The 17447-nt window shown below is 39.1% G+C and overlaps 1 protein-coding gene across 1 annotated transcript in view; it reads right to left on the reverse strand.

Annotated features, from left to right (window-relative positions):
• Positions 1-661: 661 nt before the first annotated feature.
• The window catches only part of TOP2A (DNA topoisomerase II alpha), a 29395-nt gene continuing 12609 nt past the window's right edge, over positions 662-17447 (reverse strand). The window contains exons 17-35 of the mRNA XM_054457438.2: positions 16936-17028; positions 16524-16638; positions 16299-16420; positions 15051-15199; positions 12999-13230; positions 12672-12806; positions 12352-12552; positions 12015-12210; positions 11153-11244; positions 10886-11050; positions 10676-10759; positions 8417-8599; positions 7584-7674; positions 4716-4868; positions 4352-4475; positions 4201-4244; positions 3641-3775; positions 2094-2293; positions 662-1784 (exon numbers count right to left, since the gene is read on the reverse strand). Of these exons, the coding sequence (XP_054313413.2) occupies positions 1656-1784; positions 2094-2293; positions 3641-3775; positions 4201-4244; positions 4352-4475; positions 4716-4868; positions 7584-7674; positions 8417-8599; positions 10676-10759; positions 10886-11050; positions 11153-11244; positions 12015-12210; positions 12352-12552; positions 12672-12806; positions 12999-13230; positions 15051-15199; positions 16299-16420; positions 16524-16638; positions 16936-17028 (2643 nt within the window). The 3' untranslated portion in view covers positions 662-1655. The remainder of the gene's footprint in view (positions 1785-2093; positions 2294-3640; positions 3776-4200; positions 4245-4351; positions 4476-4715; positions 4869-7583; positions 7675-8416; positions 8600-10675; positions 10760-10885; positions 11051-11152; positions 11245-12014; positions 12211-12351; positions 12553-12671; positions 12807-12998; positions 13231-15050; positions 15200-16298; positions 16421-16523; positions 16639-16935; positions 17029-17447) is intronic.

Raw genomic sequence — 17447 nt, forward strand, 5'->3', positions numbered from 1 at the left:
CAGTGGCACAATCTCTGGTCACTGTAACCTCTGCCTCCTGGGCTCAAGCAATCTTCCCTCCTTGGCCTCCCAAACTGCTGGGATTACGGGTGTGAGCCACTACGCCTGGCCCAGATTTCTTTGAAAGGGCTAATTCCTCCATATCTTTGTCAGCACTACTTTTGGGTTTTGTTCAGTTTATCCCTCTGTAACTCAAGATTACTTTTCTTATAGTTACTTTTTAAATAGTTTTTGACATTTAAATATTTCATCTATTTGAACTTAATTTTGGTGTAAGGTGTGAAGAAAGAGATTTATCTGATTTTTTTTCTAAATGGATTAGCCAGTTGCCTCAATATATCTTACTGATACCATCAAGTAGTTGACTAGGTTATCAAAATAGTTGTTAAAGGAAGGTATCATTAAAAAAAAAAAAGATACATGCATATTTACTGATCAAGTGTGGTGGAGATGAAGAACTTAGTCCTCATGTATAAAATCTCAATAAAGAGCCTTTGGCCTTAATTAGGTCATAATGCCTATCTCTTGGACCTATCACCTTAGCCAGAGGCTATAAAGTCTGTCAGAATATGATTGGAATGCTTCTGAAAGGGAAGTGAAGACTATATTTTAGAATAAGGAAAAGGGTGTAGTGTGTGTTTTAAAAGAGGCATTCTATGGGTTGCAATGTTTAGAACATTTTATTAAAGTACAAAATTGTTGGAATTTAGCTAATAGAAAAACATAGTAAATATTTACAAAAACGTTGATAACATTACTCAAGTCAGACACATATAACAATGTAGACAGGTCTTAACAAAGTTTACAAATTGAAATTATGGAGATTTCCCAAAATGAATCTAATAGCTCATTGCTGAGCGAGGTTATCAATATAACATTTAAGATCTTGGATCAAATGTTGTCCCCGAGTCTTCTGCAATCCAGTGCCTCTTAGAAACTGGTTTCTCTCTTTGGGAGATTCAGACTCAGAGGCAGCCAGAGGGGACAGGTCAAGAGCTGAAATAATCACATAACTAGTCTAATTTTCTTCATTCTATTGACTGTGTCAAGTTATAGACACAGCCAAAGTGTTTTTCTTCAGCCTCTGATGATTTGAGAAGATGAAGAACATGAGTAATTTCTCATTGCTTAAAGAAAAACTTAGCACATAAGAGGCTGAGTGTAGAGTATCTGTACTAGAACCATAAAGTTCTATCTGATGGTAAATTATGTATAAAACTAAGATAAAACAGATAATTATGCTCTATCTCATATTTACTGAAAGTAGGAAAGGAGGAAGAGTGACACTTTTAAATCAAACTGCTCTAGTTTTAGCTTAGTGGATGGTTAATAAACACACTGCTTTATGCTGAAGTGACCAGATAGCTATTTCTACAGTTCAGAAGAACTTAAAAATCAGGTTTTAAAGACAAAAGAATGCAGACTCAAAACACAGACAAAGCAGAGAAGAAAACAATGCCCATGAGATGGTCACTATTTAGACAGTATTATAAAAAGCTAAAGAACACTTGGGCTTTACTTCACTTCGATGGTCTTGTACTAAAAACACCTTCCCCAAACTAAATTCAGAGGGGAGGAAGTTAAGAGCTTCAGGTTAACTTTAAAACCAGTCTTGGGCTTGGTATGATAATTACTTAAAATAATCACCTCACATTTTAAAACAGATCATCTTCATCTGACTCTTCCAGGTACTTTATAGGTTTCTTTGCCCGTACAGATTTTGCCCGAGGAGCCACAGCTGAGTCAAAGTCCATATGGAAGTCATCACTCTCCCCCTTGGATTTCTAAAAGAGAAAAGCCCAGGTAACTTGCACATTGTAAATCTGACAACATAATTGTAATGTAAAAAAATGTATCAAGACACTATATTCAAGGAGTTTTCTGCTTTCTACCAAGTAATAAGCAGCAGATCTAAGGCCAACTCTTCCATTGCCCAAATAAGTGGCATATTTAACTTTGTTAAAACTAAATATGTACAGTAAAAGCTAACAGATTATGAGTTAATAAAGATATGCCAAATTTTTAAGAGCAATGGCTTAGTTACATGTTTCAGAACATCTACAGCAAAAGGACTGACTAGGATCAACACTCACCTTGCTTGTGACTGCTTTTGAAACAATTTTCTCAAAATTAGAGTCAGAATCATCAGAAGTGGATGGCTTCCTTTTGCGGCGATTCTTGGTTTTGGCAGGATCAGGCTTTTGAGAGACACCAGAATTCAAAGCTGGATCCCTTTTAGTTCCTTTTGGGGCAGCCCTTTTTTTGGCACCGGTAGTGGAGGTGGAAGACTGACCTGCAATTCAATACAGGCATTTGTCACAGCTGCTCTTTTTTTGAGATGGGGTCTCACTCTATCGCCCAGGCTGGAGTGCAGTGGCGTTATCTTGGCTCACTGCAACCTCTGCCTCCTGGGTTCAAGCGATTCTCCTGCCTCAGCCTCCTGAGTAGCTGGGATTACAGGCGCGTGCCACCACACTCGGCTAATTTTTTGTATTTTTAGTAGAGATGGGATTCCACCATGTTGGTCAAGCTGGTCTCAGACTCCTGACCTCAGGTGATCCACTCGCCTCGGCCTCCCAAAGTGCTGGGATTACAGGCATGAGCAACCGCGCGTGACCTAGTCACAGCTACTCTTAGATGAATTGTTCTCATTGAGAACTTTCTTCAGCAATGTGATGACTATGTATATTTAACATAGGAAAAGACAATCTAAGAGAGGTGAAAATAGAGAATCAAAGTATTCTTAAACATTCCATTTTTTTTTCTTTTTTTTTTTTTTTGAGACAGCATCTTGTTGTATCTCGCCCAGGCTGGAGTGCAGTGGCACGATCTCGGCTCACTGTAGCCTCTGCCTCCTGGGTTCAAGTGATTCTCCCGTTTCAGCCTCCCGAGTAGCTGACGACAGGCATGTGCCACCACACCTGGCTAATTTTGTATTTTTAGTAGAGATGAGGTTTCACTATGTTGGCCAGGCTAGTCTCGAACTCCTGACCTCAGGTGATCCACCCACCTTGGCCTCCCAAAGTGCTGGGATTACAGGCATGAGCCACTGCACCCAGCCTTAAACTTAATTCAATTTCAAGAATACGTTTTACGTTGAACATTTGCAATTGCTTATAAATCCTATCCTTGTCATAGAAATGAACTAGATGAAGCCTGGTACTGAGAGAAACACACTGATTTTAAACATTTGGACTACCTTATTTTTGGAGACAGGGTCTTGCTCTCTCAACTCAGGTTGGAGTGCAGTGGCTTGATCATAGCTCACTGCAGCCTTGAACTCCTGGCCTCAAGCAATCCTCTTGTTTTAGCCTCCCAAAGTGCTGGGATTACAGGCATGAGCCACTCTGCCTGGCTTTTGTTTTGTTTTTTGATTAGTCAAGTGCAGTAGTGAGAAGGAGGGAAAAGAGTAGAACAAGGAGTTTGATCTGTAACTGAACAATCAATAGAGATAACTTACTGTTTTGGAACAGCCTTGACTACTAATTTTGATTATAAAGATCTAGAAGAAATTGCTTCCAATTGGAAAACGTTTAATTTGAATATCAATAGTAAGTTTTGGCAATAAAAAATTGAAATCGACACGTGGAAACCAGTTAGTTAATTGCAACATTAACTCATCTCAAAGATTTAGGCTTACTTTTTGCTGCTGTCTTCTTCACTGTCACATTCTTTTTAGGAACTGGGTTTGTAATTTCAGTTTCATCTGGGAAACGTGTAGCAGGAGGGCTTGAAGACAGTGGTATACTGTCCTTAGCATCATCAGCTTCAAGGTCTATTATTTCAAATGGAAAGGAAAATAGTACATTTAAGCAACACATGAAAATCCATTTTCTGCTTTGTCCCTGGTATGAATTCCTATTTAAACACCAAATATGTGACTTTTCTGGAATATTTAAAACACTCTTAAAACTTTGTTCTAATTTTTGATTTTTTCATCAGCAAGAACAGTTTTTATTTTTTGTATCTCTAGCACCTAGCAAAGTACCTGGCAAGCACTATGATTACTTTGAGTATACTGAATGCAGTACCTATTTACATGTGAAACTAAACCCAGTGAACAGTATCAACGTAATGTTAATAAGAACTCAAATTTATTTCCAAAGGAAGTACTTGGATAATGTAGCCAGGATTAGAACCCAGTTGGATCTGAGTGTCCCAGTAAGGCAGATGTCTCACTACTTTTACTTAAATACATACCTGACACAGCACTTTTCTGTGGTTTCAGTTCTTTGTTAGTAAGTCTAGAATTAAAAAAAAAATATCCTGACAACCAATTCTAAATGTGTTAAGCAAAAAAGAATATATTAGAAACAATCATGACAAAACCCATATTAGATAAGATACTTGCTTTGGGGAAGTTTTGGTCTTAGGTGGACTAGCATCTGATGGGACAAAATCTTCATCATCAGTTTTTTCATCAAAATCTGAGAAATCTTCATCTGAATCCAAATCCATTGTGAATTTGGTTTTTGCTAGTAAAAAAACCACATACAAAAAAATCAAAGAGGGTAGTAGGAGAAACAATTCATAGGTTGACGTAACATTTCATGAATATTTTAGTTTTTAATCTCCTGAAAGATGCTTCAGTTTCAAAGCTTTAACATAATTTACTGCTCTATTAAGACACAGTAATTTCTGGGGCAAAGTACCCTGAAGTATACTGGCCATTCCACTCTTACAGCTTATCTATAATGTTCTTTAGTTTTCCTTACTTGCTGCTCTCCGTGGCTCTGTTTCTCGTGGAGGGACATCAAAATTACTTTCGTCACTGCTCCTATCTGATTCTGAATCAGACCAGGGATTTCTCTTCTTTCCTTTTTTGATTGGCTTAAATGGCAATGTAGTTTGTTTCTTTGTCTTCGTACCTAGAGGGGAGATAGAAATTAACCACCTGTATATATTCTTAGACCCACTTTTCTCCATCTATCATCCATCCATCCTTCAAATTTATTAACTCCTGTGATAGTTCTGAGAATACAATCGTGAAAAGAGACAGATATGGTCCCTGTTTTTGTGGTGCATATAGCTTGGTCACTTAATCTCATAAATAAATGTGGCCGGGCACAGTGGCTCATGCCTGTAATCCCAGCACTTTGGGAGGCTGGGGCAGGAGGATTACTTGAGCCCAGGGGTTTGAGATCAGCTGGGGTAAGATATAAGACCCTGTCTTGGCTGGGTGCGGTGGCTCACACCTGTAATCTCAGCACTTTGGGAGGGTGAGGTAGGCGGATTGCTTGAGCTCAGGAACTAAAGACCAGCCTGGACAACATGGCAAAACCCCATCTCTACAAAAAATACAGAAATTAATGGGCATGGTGGAGTGCGTCTGTGGTTCCAGCCACTAGGGAGGCAGAGGCGGGAGGATTGTTTGAGCCTAGGAGGTCAAGGCTGCAGTGGGCTGTGATCATGCCACTATACTCCAGCCTGGGAGACAGAGTGAGATCTTGTCTCAAAAAAAGAAAAAAGGACTGTCTCTACAAAATACAAAAAACTTTTAGAAATTAGCCAGTCATGGTGGCGAGTGCCTATAGTCCCAGCTACTTGGGAGGCTGAGATAGAAGGATTGCTTGAGCCAGGATTTCAAGACCAGCCTGGGCAACAGAGTGAAACCCTGTCTCAAAAAAAGTAGATACTCAAGGACAGATATATAGCTCAATCAGTGGAACAGAATTGAGAGTCCATACATAAACCTTAACATTTATAGTCAATTGATTTTTGACAAGGGTGAAGACAAACATTGTGGAAAGAAATCTTTTTAACATATGGTACTGAAATAATTGGATATCTACCTGCAAAGAATCAGGTTGGACACCTTCCTTACACCATATACAAAACCTAATTCAAAGTGGATCACAGACCTAAATGTAAGAGCTAAAACTATAAAATGCTTAGAAGAAAACACAGAGGCCTACTTTCATAGGCTTAGCAAAATGGGAGGCTGAGGTGGGCAGATCGCTTGAGGTCAGGAGTTTGAGACCATCCTGGCCAACATGGTGAAACGCTGTTTCTACTAAAAATACAAAAATTAGTTGGGCATGGTGGTGCGTGCCTGTAATCCCAGCTACTCGGGAGGCTGAGGCAGGAGAATTGCCTGAACCTAGCAGGCGGAAGTTGCAGTGAGCCGAGATCTCACTACTACTGCATACTGCATGCCAGCCTGGGCGACAGAGCGAAACTCTGCCTCAAAAAAAAACAAACAAAAAAAATGAAGTACTAATACATGGGCTGCTACCTGGGTTACCCTTGAAAATATGTTAAGTAAAGAAGTCAGCTCCAAAAGACCACATATTATATGATTCAATTTATAGGAAATGCCCCGAACAGGAAAATCTAGAGACAGTAGATTTTTTAGTGGTTGCCTAGTGGAGAGGAGTTGGTGGCAAATGGCAAATGATTGTTAATGAGTTCAGTTTTCTTGGGGGTAATAAATTGTATTAAAACTGTTTGTCTATACTAAAACCACTGAATGGCATACTTCATTTTTATTTTTGAGTTGGAGTCTTGCTCTGTCACCCAGGCTGGAGTGCAATGGCAGTCTTGGCTCTCTGCAACCTCTGCCTCCTGGGTTCAAGCGATACTCGTGCCTCAGTCTCTCGAGTAGCTGGGACTACAGGCACACACCACCACACTCAACTAATTTTTGTATTTTTAGTAGAGATGGGGCTTCACCATGTTGGCCAGGCTGGTCTTGAACTCCTGACCTCAAGTGATCCTACAGCCTCACCCTCCCAAAGTGCTGGGATTACAGGCATAAGCCATGGCGCCCAGCCAAATGGTATACGTTAAATGGGCAAATTTGGCATGTGAATATCTCAATAAAGAAGTTTCAAAAAAAGTAGACAGTAAAGGCATTATCAAATGATTAACAGAATTATTAATTCTATTTAGTTCATTGAGTGGACATTACCTATATCCGAAGCATGATGTTGAACTATAGAGATAATACAAACATGACTAATATGTGGTCACCTTTCTTAAGAAACTTTGTATACTAGAACCTCGTTAAGTGGTTAGAAAATGAAATCTAATAAACTGGGTATTTTCTTAGATCCCAATTAAGGAATTCGGATTAACAAACTACTTCATTACAAAATATTTTCTATAATGAATCAAATCCCAAGGACAATATTAAAGAGGTCCAGGCCGGGGGCAGTGGCTCACGCCTGTAATCCCAGCACTTTGGGAGGCCAAGGCGGGCAAATCACAAGGTCAGGAGTTTGAGACCAGCCTGAGTAACATGGTGAAACCCCGTCTCTACTAAAAATACAAAAATCAGCCAGGCATGGTGGCATGCACCTGTAATCCCAGCTACTCAGGAGGCTGAGGCAGGAGAATCGCTTGAACCCAGGAGGTGAAGGTTGCAGTGAGCCGGGATTGTGCTATTGCACTCCAGCCTGGGCAACAAGAGTGAAACTCTGTCTCAAAAAAAAAAAAAAGAGGTCCAAGTAGAATTCAGATACAGTCCTCTTTCACGTTTCTCAATTCAACAAAGAGGTTTTGAACATCTATGTGGAATACACTAGGTAACAAACACAATTTAATCTTCACTTTATACCACTTTCCTAAAAATGTTGTAATACCTGGTTCTCTTTTCTGTTTCTTTTCTAATCTTTGTTTTAGGCCTTCTAGTTCCATACCATCTTCTTGAGGGCTTCCTTCAGTATTTTCATTCTAAAAGACAGCAAAGTTAAGGTTGGATATAGAATAAATTCTGAACTATGGGATTAGAGATTTTATACATTTTTGGCCGGGAGTGGTGGCTCATGCCTGTAATCCCAGCACTTTGGGAGGCCGTGGTGGGCGGATCTCTTGAGGTCAGGAGTTCGAGACCAGCCTGGTCAAGATGGTGAAACCCCATCTCTACTAAAAATACAAAAATTAGCTGGGTGTGATGATGTGCCCCCAACTACTTGGGAGGCTGAGGCACGAGAATCGCTTGAATACAGGAGGCGGAGGTTGCTGTGAGCTGAGATCCTGCCATTGCACTCCAGCCTGGGTAACACAGCGAGACTCCATCTCAACAACAACAACAACAAAATTTTATACATTTTTTTCTTCAATTTTAAGTGGAGATATGCATCAATATTTTATGCATAATATTTTTAAGAGTATTACCTCTTTTTTTTTTGAGATGGAGTTTTGCTCTGTTGGCCAGGCTGGAGTGCAGTGGTGTGACCTTGGCTCACTGCAACCTCTGCCTCCCAGGTTCAAGCGATTCTCCTGCCTCAGTCTACCGAGTAGCTGGGATTACAGGTGCCCGCCACCATGCCCGCCTAATTTTTTAAATTTTTAGTAGAGACAGGGTTTCACCATGTTGGCCAGGCTGGTCTTGAACCACTGACCTCAAGTGATCCACCCACCTTGGCCCCCAAAGTGCTGGGATTACAGGCGTGAGCCACCACAAGAGTATTACCTTAATTTTCTTTTTATTTTTCTTTTCTGCCTCTGCTTTCATTTCTATGGTTATTCGTGGAATGACTCTTTGACCACATGGAGAAGGCAAAACTTCAGCCATTTGTGTTTTTTTCCCCTTGGCCTTCCCTCCTTTCCCAGGAAGTCCGACTTGTTCATCTTGTTTTTCCTTGGCTTCAACAGCCTACAGAAGGGATATAAGAAAGCAAGTTTAAATGTTAACAAAAACATTACAATATCTAAACATCCAACAGTTAAACTGATTTCATTTTGTTACATCTTAAAAACTCGTGATAAATTGCTCCATGACCTAGTATACTATCAACAATAGTGAAGATGTAATTAAAACACACCTTGAAAAGGAAGGTGTGGAGACAGAAGACTGGGTTTTATTCCTGATTCTACCACTTAATCTTTTTGAGGAAAACAAGGGAGAAACTAAAAATAAAACATGTATATACATATGTATTTGTAAACTCACATACAAAATATGAAAGGAAGTGATGCACACTTATCCAACCGACTGATTACAATGAGCTAGGCATCTATACTGAAGTGCAGTAATACAAATTTGCATGTTAAATTTAAGAAATAAAGCTTTTGGTGTTTTTTGTTGTTGTTGTTGTTGTTGTTTTTTTAAGAGACACCCAGGCTGAGTACAATGGTACATGATCATAGTTCACTGCAGCCTTGAACTCCTGGTCTCAAGTGATCCTCCCACCTTGGCCTCTGGAGTAGCTGAGACTATAGGCCCACACCACCATGCCTGGCTATTTAAAAAAAACATTTTGTAGAGATGAGGTCTTGCTATGTTACCCAAGCTGGTTTTGAACTCCTAATCTCAAGTGATCCTCCTGCCTCAGCCTCCCAAAGCACATTGGGATTACAGGTGTGAGCCACAGTGCTGGCCTTTTTTCTTATGTTAAAATAATGTTGAGAAACAAATGTTATTAGGAAGATTTAAGTAACAAATAACCTTCTGAAACCATCTGGATAGCCCTGCTTTCTCCTTTTTTTTTAGATGGAGTCTTGCTCTGTCACCCAGGCTGGAGTACAGTGGCGTGATCTCGGCTCACTGCAACTTCTGTCTTCTGGGTTCAAGCAATTTTCGTGCCTCAACCTCCTGAGTAGCTGGGATTACAGGCGGATGCCACCACACCCAACTAATTTTTGTATTTTTAGTAGAGACAGGGTTTCACCATGTTGTCCAGGCTGGTCTTGAACTCCTGACCTCAAGTTATCTGCCCACCTCAGCCTCCCAGAGTGCTGGGATTACAGGCATGAGACACCATGCCCTGTGGCTTTGTCCTTTTAAGTTGACTTGGGGGACTGGGTTGGTGGTCTTCTTCCACATTTAAGCTCTTTTTATCTTCTCAGTCCTAATATGTTCTTCCCTTTATCAAAAATCAACTCCTGCTCTTTTCTTTTTTTGTCCAAAAATGTCTGAATGTCTGGGCAGTCTCCTGGTATCATTTACTGTATTCTAAATAGTATTTTTTTTTTTTTTTTGAGACAGAGTTCCACTCTTGTTGCCCAGGCTGGGGTGCAATGGTGTGATCTCAGCTCACAGCAACATCTGCCTCCTGAGTTCAAGTGATTCTCCTGCCTCAGCCTCCCAAGTAGCTGCGATTACAGGCCTGTGCCACTACGCCTGGCTAATTTTGCAATTTTAGTAGAGACAGGGTTTCTCCATGTTGGTCAGGCGGGTCTCGAACTCCCAACTTCAGGTGATCTGCCCGCTTTGGCCTCCCAAAGTGCTGGGATTGTAGGTGTGAGCCACCGCACCTGGCCTTGTATTCTAAGTAGTATTTAATAATCTGTCCCTTTTTTTTTTTTTTTTGAGACGGAGTCTTGCTGTGTTGCCTAGGCTGGAGTGCAGTGGTGTGATCTCGGTTCACTGCAACCTCTGCCTCCCGGTTCAAGCAATTCTCCTGCCTCAGCCTCCTGAGTAACTGGTATGCGCCATCACGCCTGGCTAATTTTTGTTTTTAGTAGAAATGGGGTTTCACCATGTTGGCCAGGCTGGTCTTGAACCCCTGACCTCAAGTGATCCACCCAACTCAGCCTTCCAAAATGCTGGGATTACCAGCGTGAGCCACTGCACCTGGCTAATAATCTGTTCTTTTATACGCTATTTTGAATTTATCCTTATGCCTCTTATTTTCTTTTTATTGCCAATTGTGAACTATCTTGACAAAGGTATACTGCTGGAATATATTATTTAATAAAAATTCTAACATGGGCATTATAAACTACAAACCTCCAATTCTTCAATAAATGTAGCCAAGTCTTCTTTCCACAAATCTGATGGACTCTTTCTCTTTAATGTGTCCAGCTCTTGTTCCTTCATAATTACAAAATTGAGTTAATATATGTATACAAGCAGCATTTTCATGCAACACACAATTTTACTTTTACCATTAGAATAGAACAAAACTAAGCAGCATGTACCATCCTACCATCAACTCACTTTTTCATTTCTTAGCCTGCAGAGTTCATCTTTCTTTTCCTTGGTTAAATACCAAAGGGGCATATCAAGAAGATAGTTGAAGGTTGGTCCAGAATCTGTTACGGAGTCACTCTTTTCAGTTTCCTTTTCATTGTCACTCTCTTCATTTTCTTCTTCATCTGGAACCTAAAGGATTAATTAAAATCTAGTTTTATTAGAAAATGTGAAACATAAACATTATACAATACATAGTCTTTAACAATATAGAAAAGTGCCACCCAAGATTACCTTTTGCTGGGCTTCTTTCCAGGCCTTCACAGGATCCGAATCATATCCCCTCTGAATCAGAACTTTAATTAATTCTTTCTTAGGCTTATTTTCTATTTTTAAAAAAGTAAACAGAGATAATGATTTTGAGTAATATTTTAGGAAAGGGATAAGGTTTTACCACAAGTCGAAAGTTTAAAACTGGAAATTAAACTGTCTTGGTGCTTGCATAAATTTGTATATCCCAGTATACAGGCAAGTCGCAAGTCTCCCTAAACCATTGACAAATGTAAATTACCACAAGGGGGCAGTCAAATCATATATGAGGCTATGATCAAATCATTTATTATAATTTTTTTTTTTGGAGACAGGGTCTCTCTCACTCTTGCGTCCAGGCTGGAGTGCAGTGGCACTACCTAGGCTCACTGCAGCCTTGACCTCCCCAGCTCAAGTGCTGGGATTACAGGCATGCATCACCGCACCCAGACAGTATAAGCCATTTGTAATCTTCCTGCCTTTTTTTTTTTTTTTAACCATCAGATTTATTATCTCTTCTCTGTCTCTTTTATTTTCTGTTCCTGTAGACATGATTAGTGTATCTATTCTCTTGGTCAATCAGTTTATGCAAGGTCTTCTAGCTCTTTATTCTCCTCATGTCTAATTGTCTACTAAATCTTGATTTCTCAAGATCCTCAGTCAAGGAAACATCATCTCTTTCAAACTATAAATACCTAATCAGATATTTTAAAGAAATGCGTGTATAAGTGACCAGGTGAATTAAATGATTTTGCCTCTTTCTCCACCACCACTCTCACCAAAAATGTTTAAAGAAAGTTTGGCGTAACTAGAGTTTTAGTAAGCAGTTATTATTCCCAAAACATACCAATGATTATTTTGCCATCTATTTTCTCTAAGATAAAGCGAGCCTGATTATTCAATTTAGCAGATTCAGCACCAAGCATTCCTAGGAGCCATTCTTTTCTTAATCCATAATATTTAAGTCTGAGTTCAAAAAAGTCTCTTAGAATATCCAACACCGTGTCATATTTCTTTAAACAGCCTACATGGTCAAAAAGCACCTGAAAAAGGAAAACAAGATTAGAGCCAAGAATAGACAAATTGGCTAAACTTTATAAAGGTAGACTAAGATATACTTTTAAAATTGATATTAATCTTTAATATAAATTGAAACGTGTACATCTCACAAAACAAATACATACCATAGAGTTGCATGTGAGACTAGTTTGGAGTTTGAAGACTTTGTGTAGTCCAACTCTCTCTGCCTCTGCCAGTTTTTCTTCAGTCATCTTCACAACAAATTTCACAGTGGTATCTGTATGGTATTCCCTATAGTCTGTTATGAGAGGAGGTGTCTTCTCGGTGCCATTTAACATGGGTTCTAGAACTTGTTCTTTGTATGTCTAAAGAAAGAAATAATCCTGAAGTTTCTAAAATATAGGCTTCTGAATAGTCAACAGCAATAGTACAAAAAGTGTTTCTTTTGATCACAAAACTAAAAAAGAAATCCACGATTATTTACCTGGGTCCATGTTCTGATGGGAAGCTCTGAGATTTCAATGGTTGTAGAATTAAGAATAGCTACTTCACCACTAATCACATATTGATTTGGAGCCAGTTCTTCAATAGTACCCTTGAAGTTCTTGTAACTTGGAAGCTAAATTGGCATTTTAAAAAACAGTATGTTTTCTAAATGTGATACTAGACGGAAATCACAATAGCGTTTAACAATAAATCTAAATATAAAGTATGAAATTAAATTTTATGTTTGCATCATCTTTAATCATACAATCTATTCAACTGAAACCCAAGGAAAAGTTAAGGCTCTTAACACACACAGAATACTTACCATTGGCAAAGGTTCTTCTCCATCCATCAAACGCCTGATGTTATTTACAATTTCACGCACATCAAAGTTGGGGATTTTGCAGGACCACCCAGTACCAATTCCTTCAGCACCATTTATCAGCACCATGGGAATAATAGGAATGTACCATTCAGGCTCAACACGCTGGTTGTCATCATATAAAAACTTCAATGTGTGATCATCTTTTGGTGGAAATAACAATCGAGCCAAAGAGCTAAAGAAAAGAAACAAAGAATGTTATTTTACAAAAATACTGAATTTGACACTTAACTTTTATGGAAAGGACATGTGTTATACATGAAAATTATCTTGGTTTTACTTGCTGACTAATATTCATTTAACAATATTTATTGAGCACTTTCTATGTGTCACGCACATGGACATAAAGTCTCAATCCTCAAGGAGCTCACATTCCAGTAGAGGTTTGCAATTAACACACATTTTGTTAGGTGGTGGGATAAACAAGAGAAGAAAAAGTAGGAAAGTGACTGAAGAGGTGCTAAGGAAAGTTAAGCCGTTTCTGATAGGATAATATTTGAGCAGAGAAAAGACACTGAGGGCGCCAGGTGCAGTAACTCGCGCCTGTAATCCCAGCACTTTGGGAGGCTGAGGCAGGCAGATCACCTGAGGTCAGGAGTTCAAGACCAGCCTGGCCAACATGGTGAAACCTCATCTCTACTAAAAATATAAAATTAGCCGAGCATGGTGGCACGTGCCTGTAATACCAGCAACACGGGAGGCTGAGGCAGGAGAATCACTTGAACCCAGGAGGCAGAGGTTGCAGTGAGCTGAAATTGTGCCACTGCACTCCAGCCTGGGCAAAAAGAGCGAAACTCCGTCTCAAAAGAAAAAAAAAAAAAAGAAACTGAGGGACTGAGCCATGTGGATATCTAGAGAAAGAGTGTTGCAGGCAAAAGAACCAGTAAGTAAAAGGCCCTGAAGAGGAAATGTGCTCGGTATATTTGAGTATAGGTCGAGGACAGTGTGGCTGGAGAGGAGATGGTATGAGAAGGAATCAAAAGATATGGAAGGTGGGGACACGGATCACATAATGTCTGGCTAGCTAAAATAGGTCTTTAGATTTTACTCTGAGCAGTTGAAGGTTCTGAATCAGGGTGACTTATTTTTTAAAAAATAATTGGCTGCTTTAAGAAAAGATGACATATTATGTTACAATAGTTTAGATGAGATTGGGGTGGCTTAGTATTTTTCCAAGGCAGATCCTATAGGATTGGCTGAGGAACTGGATGTTAAGTATGAAGCAAAGGAGTCAAGGGTGACAAGGTTTTTAGCCTGAGCAATTAGAAGGATGGCATTCCATTTACTGAGACAGGAAAACTAAGGATTTGGTTTTAGACTTATGTTTGAGATACTTAACTAGATATCCAAGTGGGAAATGTTGAGATGGCAGTCAGGCATAAAAGTTGGAAGTTCAGGGGAGAGACCAAGACTGGAGATTTAAAGGTATAGAACGGATGAATGGGAGATCATTTGGGAATTGAGTGTAGGCATTGGAAAGAGATCTGATGAAGGAGCCCTGGAATGGGCCAGTATTTAGAGGTTGGGAAGGTGAGAAGGACCCAGCAGAGAAAGCTAATAAGGTAGAAGAGAACCAGAAGAGTCTATAGTCATAGAGGCTAAATAAAGAGTTTCAAGAAGGATGGAGCAATTAGTAACTGTTTGAATGCCACTGAAAGGGTGACTGGGATGACAGCTGAAAATTGACCATTCATAATATACTTTCCATAGGCTTGTAAAAGGAGTAAAATTTCAATTGTGATATTTAGGAAGAATCAAAGTCTCCTTTACTCAGTCCTAAGCTCTACATCAGGATTTCTCAACCTTAGCATAATTGACATGTTGCACTGGATAATTGTTATGGGGGGGCTTTCCTGTATAAGCCTCACCCCTGGCCTCTGCCACTAGATGCCAGTATCTTCTGATTAACTGAGTTTTTGTATTTTTGGTCAACTAAATCTCACATTGTTTCAAAACTGGAAATGGCAAGTCACTAGAAAGTCAAAGCATACCTACCTGAGCATTGTAAAGATGTATCGTGGACTAGCGGAATCCTTGCCACCATGTAGCCTGGTACCAAACTGACCAATGGGCTGCAAGAGGTTCAGATTATTGCTACCCACAAAATTCTGAGCCAAATTGATAATGGTCATCATTAGTGACATCTGTGGGGAAAAAAGATTCATTAAGCTGAGGCTTTTACTAATACAAATACATTATTATGACTTAACCTCACTATAATCCTATAACATTTTGTGAGGTTTAGTTGTTTAGTGACTTTCCTTAGATTAATAGATGGCAGAAATAGTACTTGAACCTACAACTTCTGGCTCCAAGTTTAGGGCTGCCGTCCAACAATTTCTATTAAATCCCACTCAACTTTGAAGGCATAGGTCCTCTCCTTATCCTCAGCAAAATGAAACATTTCCTCCTTTGTGTTACAGTGCTGTGTTCATTTCTATTCTAGCATGTATCACTTTATTCTATAGCTGTGTGTGTATTGGCCCTCTGGCTAAATTGTTATTATTTCTTGGGGATAAGGAACATATTTTTATTTATTTTTGTATACCTGGTACCTGGTAGTCATGCAACAAATGTTCGTTGGGTGAAAATTTATTGTACCCCTACTATATTTTGATTGAAAGCAACAAGACAACCATTATATTTAAAATTCTAGAAACCTGTAGGCAATCTAGTTCTTTAAAACTGTTTTACATAATTAATGCAAAAAGCAATCACAAAACATTGGTGTAAAGTCAAACAATTCAGACACATATAAAAAGTGAAAGTTGCCCTTTCCAATTCTCAGGGGTAACTAAAGTGAACAGTTTGGAACATATCCTTGTAGACATTTTTCGTTATTGTTCTGTCTCTTTTTTTCCTCACCTGAGAATAGATCCTGGATATTCCTCAGTGTCAGTGCACACAGTTTTACTGAAGTTACAGCACTGATTCCATGCATACATGTGTCACAATTTATTATAACAATTTTCAAATCAGTGGAGGTCTAAATTTTGACATCACAAAGTTATAATAAACATACTAAGTATTTTTTAATGTAGACCTTTGCAGACTTATGAGTATCCCTGCAGGAATATTACTTTCAGAAATCAAAGGGCAAGCAGTTTTATTCTTTCACAGGTTTTACCAACTTGTTCTTTACTATGAATATATGAGCTTATACTTTCACCAAATCTGTTTTGAGAATGACTCTGCAGGGATTTCTGATATAATGCTTTCTGGAAACATGGATTGTATGTTTACCTCACCATGATGATAAGAAGACATTTCAGCCACTGATCCAGCTAATTGGGCAACCTTTACCTCTCGCTTGTCATTCCGTTTGAAGCAAGTAAACAAAACCTTTCTCTGACCTGGTTTCAAACCTTTAAAATGAAATAAGAGCAAACATAAGTATCCTCAATTTAACCATTTTTGGAATTTGATTTCCATCTTACAATGAAAACAGACTAACAAATTGGAACTCACCATCCACCATAGAAGGGATAGATCTCTCGTTATCAGAATTTGAGAACAAGATAAGTTCCTTGTTGATGAAGTCATTATATGTCAGATATGTGGTAGTTTGTCCATACAAGTAATCCTGAAGGACCAAATAGTATTACATGAGACTACCGGTCTACACAATGCTCAACACAAAAATCAAACACAAACCTTTCAGAACTAAGAATTATTTCTGTAATTCTTAAGTCTTTAAAAAATATTGGATAATACAGAAATATTTTATGTTTTAAAGATAAAGCAAATTTAACTGCTGCACAACTCTATCATATCAAATTTTTTACTAAAATAACTATTCAGTATGTTTAATTTGCTATAGTATCAATACCAAAAGGTCAGTCTAACAATCCATTTTGTGGGATATATTTAAAACTTTTACCTCAGGAAGCCCAAGTAACTTTCGTTGTCTTCTATCCTCCATGAAATTGGTTAACCATTCCTTTCGATCATCTATCTGTTTTTTGCTAAAGGCCTATAAATTAAAGGATGAAAAAGATGTCACTGGTACTAATAGGTTCCAAAATATCCTCCTACAAAGAACAAACAACAGAAAAACAACAAAAATCCTGTTTTCCTTCTTTTTTTTTGAGACGGGAGTTACTGCTCTCTTGCCCAGCCTGGAGTGCAATGGTGTCATCTTGGCACACTGCAACCTCTGCCTCCTAGGTTCAAGCGATTCTCCTGCCTCAGCCTCCCGAGCCCCTGGGATTAAAGGCGCCCGCCACCACGCCCAGCTAATTTTTGTATTTTTTTTTTTGAAATGGAGTTTCACTCTTGTGGAATGCGATGGCACGATTTCGGCTCCCACAACCTCCACTTCCCAAGTTCAAGTGATTCTCCTGCCTCAGCCTCCCGTGTAACTGAGATTACAGGCACGCGCCACCACGCCTG

Source organism: Pongo pygmaeus, chromosome 19 (assembly GCF_028885625.2).
Source record: "Pongo pygmaeus isolate AG05252 chromosome 19, NHGRI_mPonPyg2-v2.0_pri, whole genome shotgun sequence".
Lineage (NCBI taxonomy): Eukaryota > Metazoa > Chordata > Mammalia > Primates > Hominidae > Pongo > Pongo pygmaeus.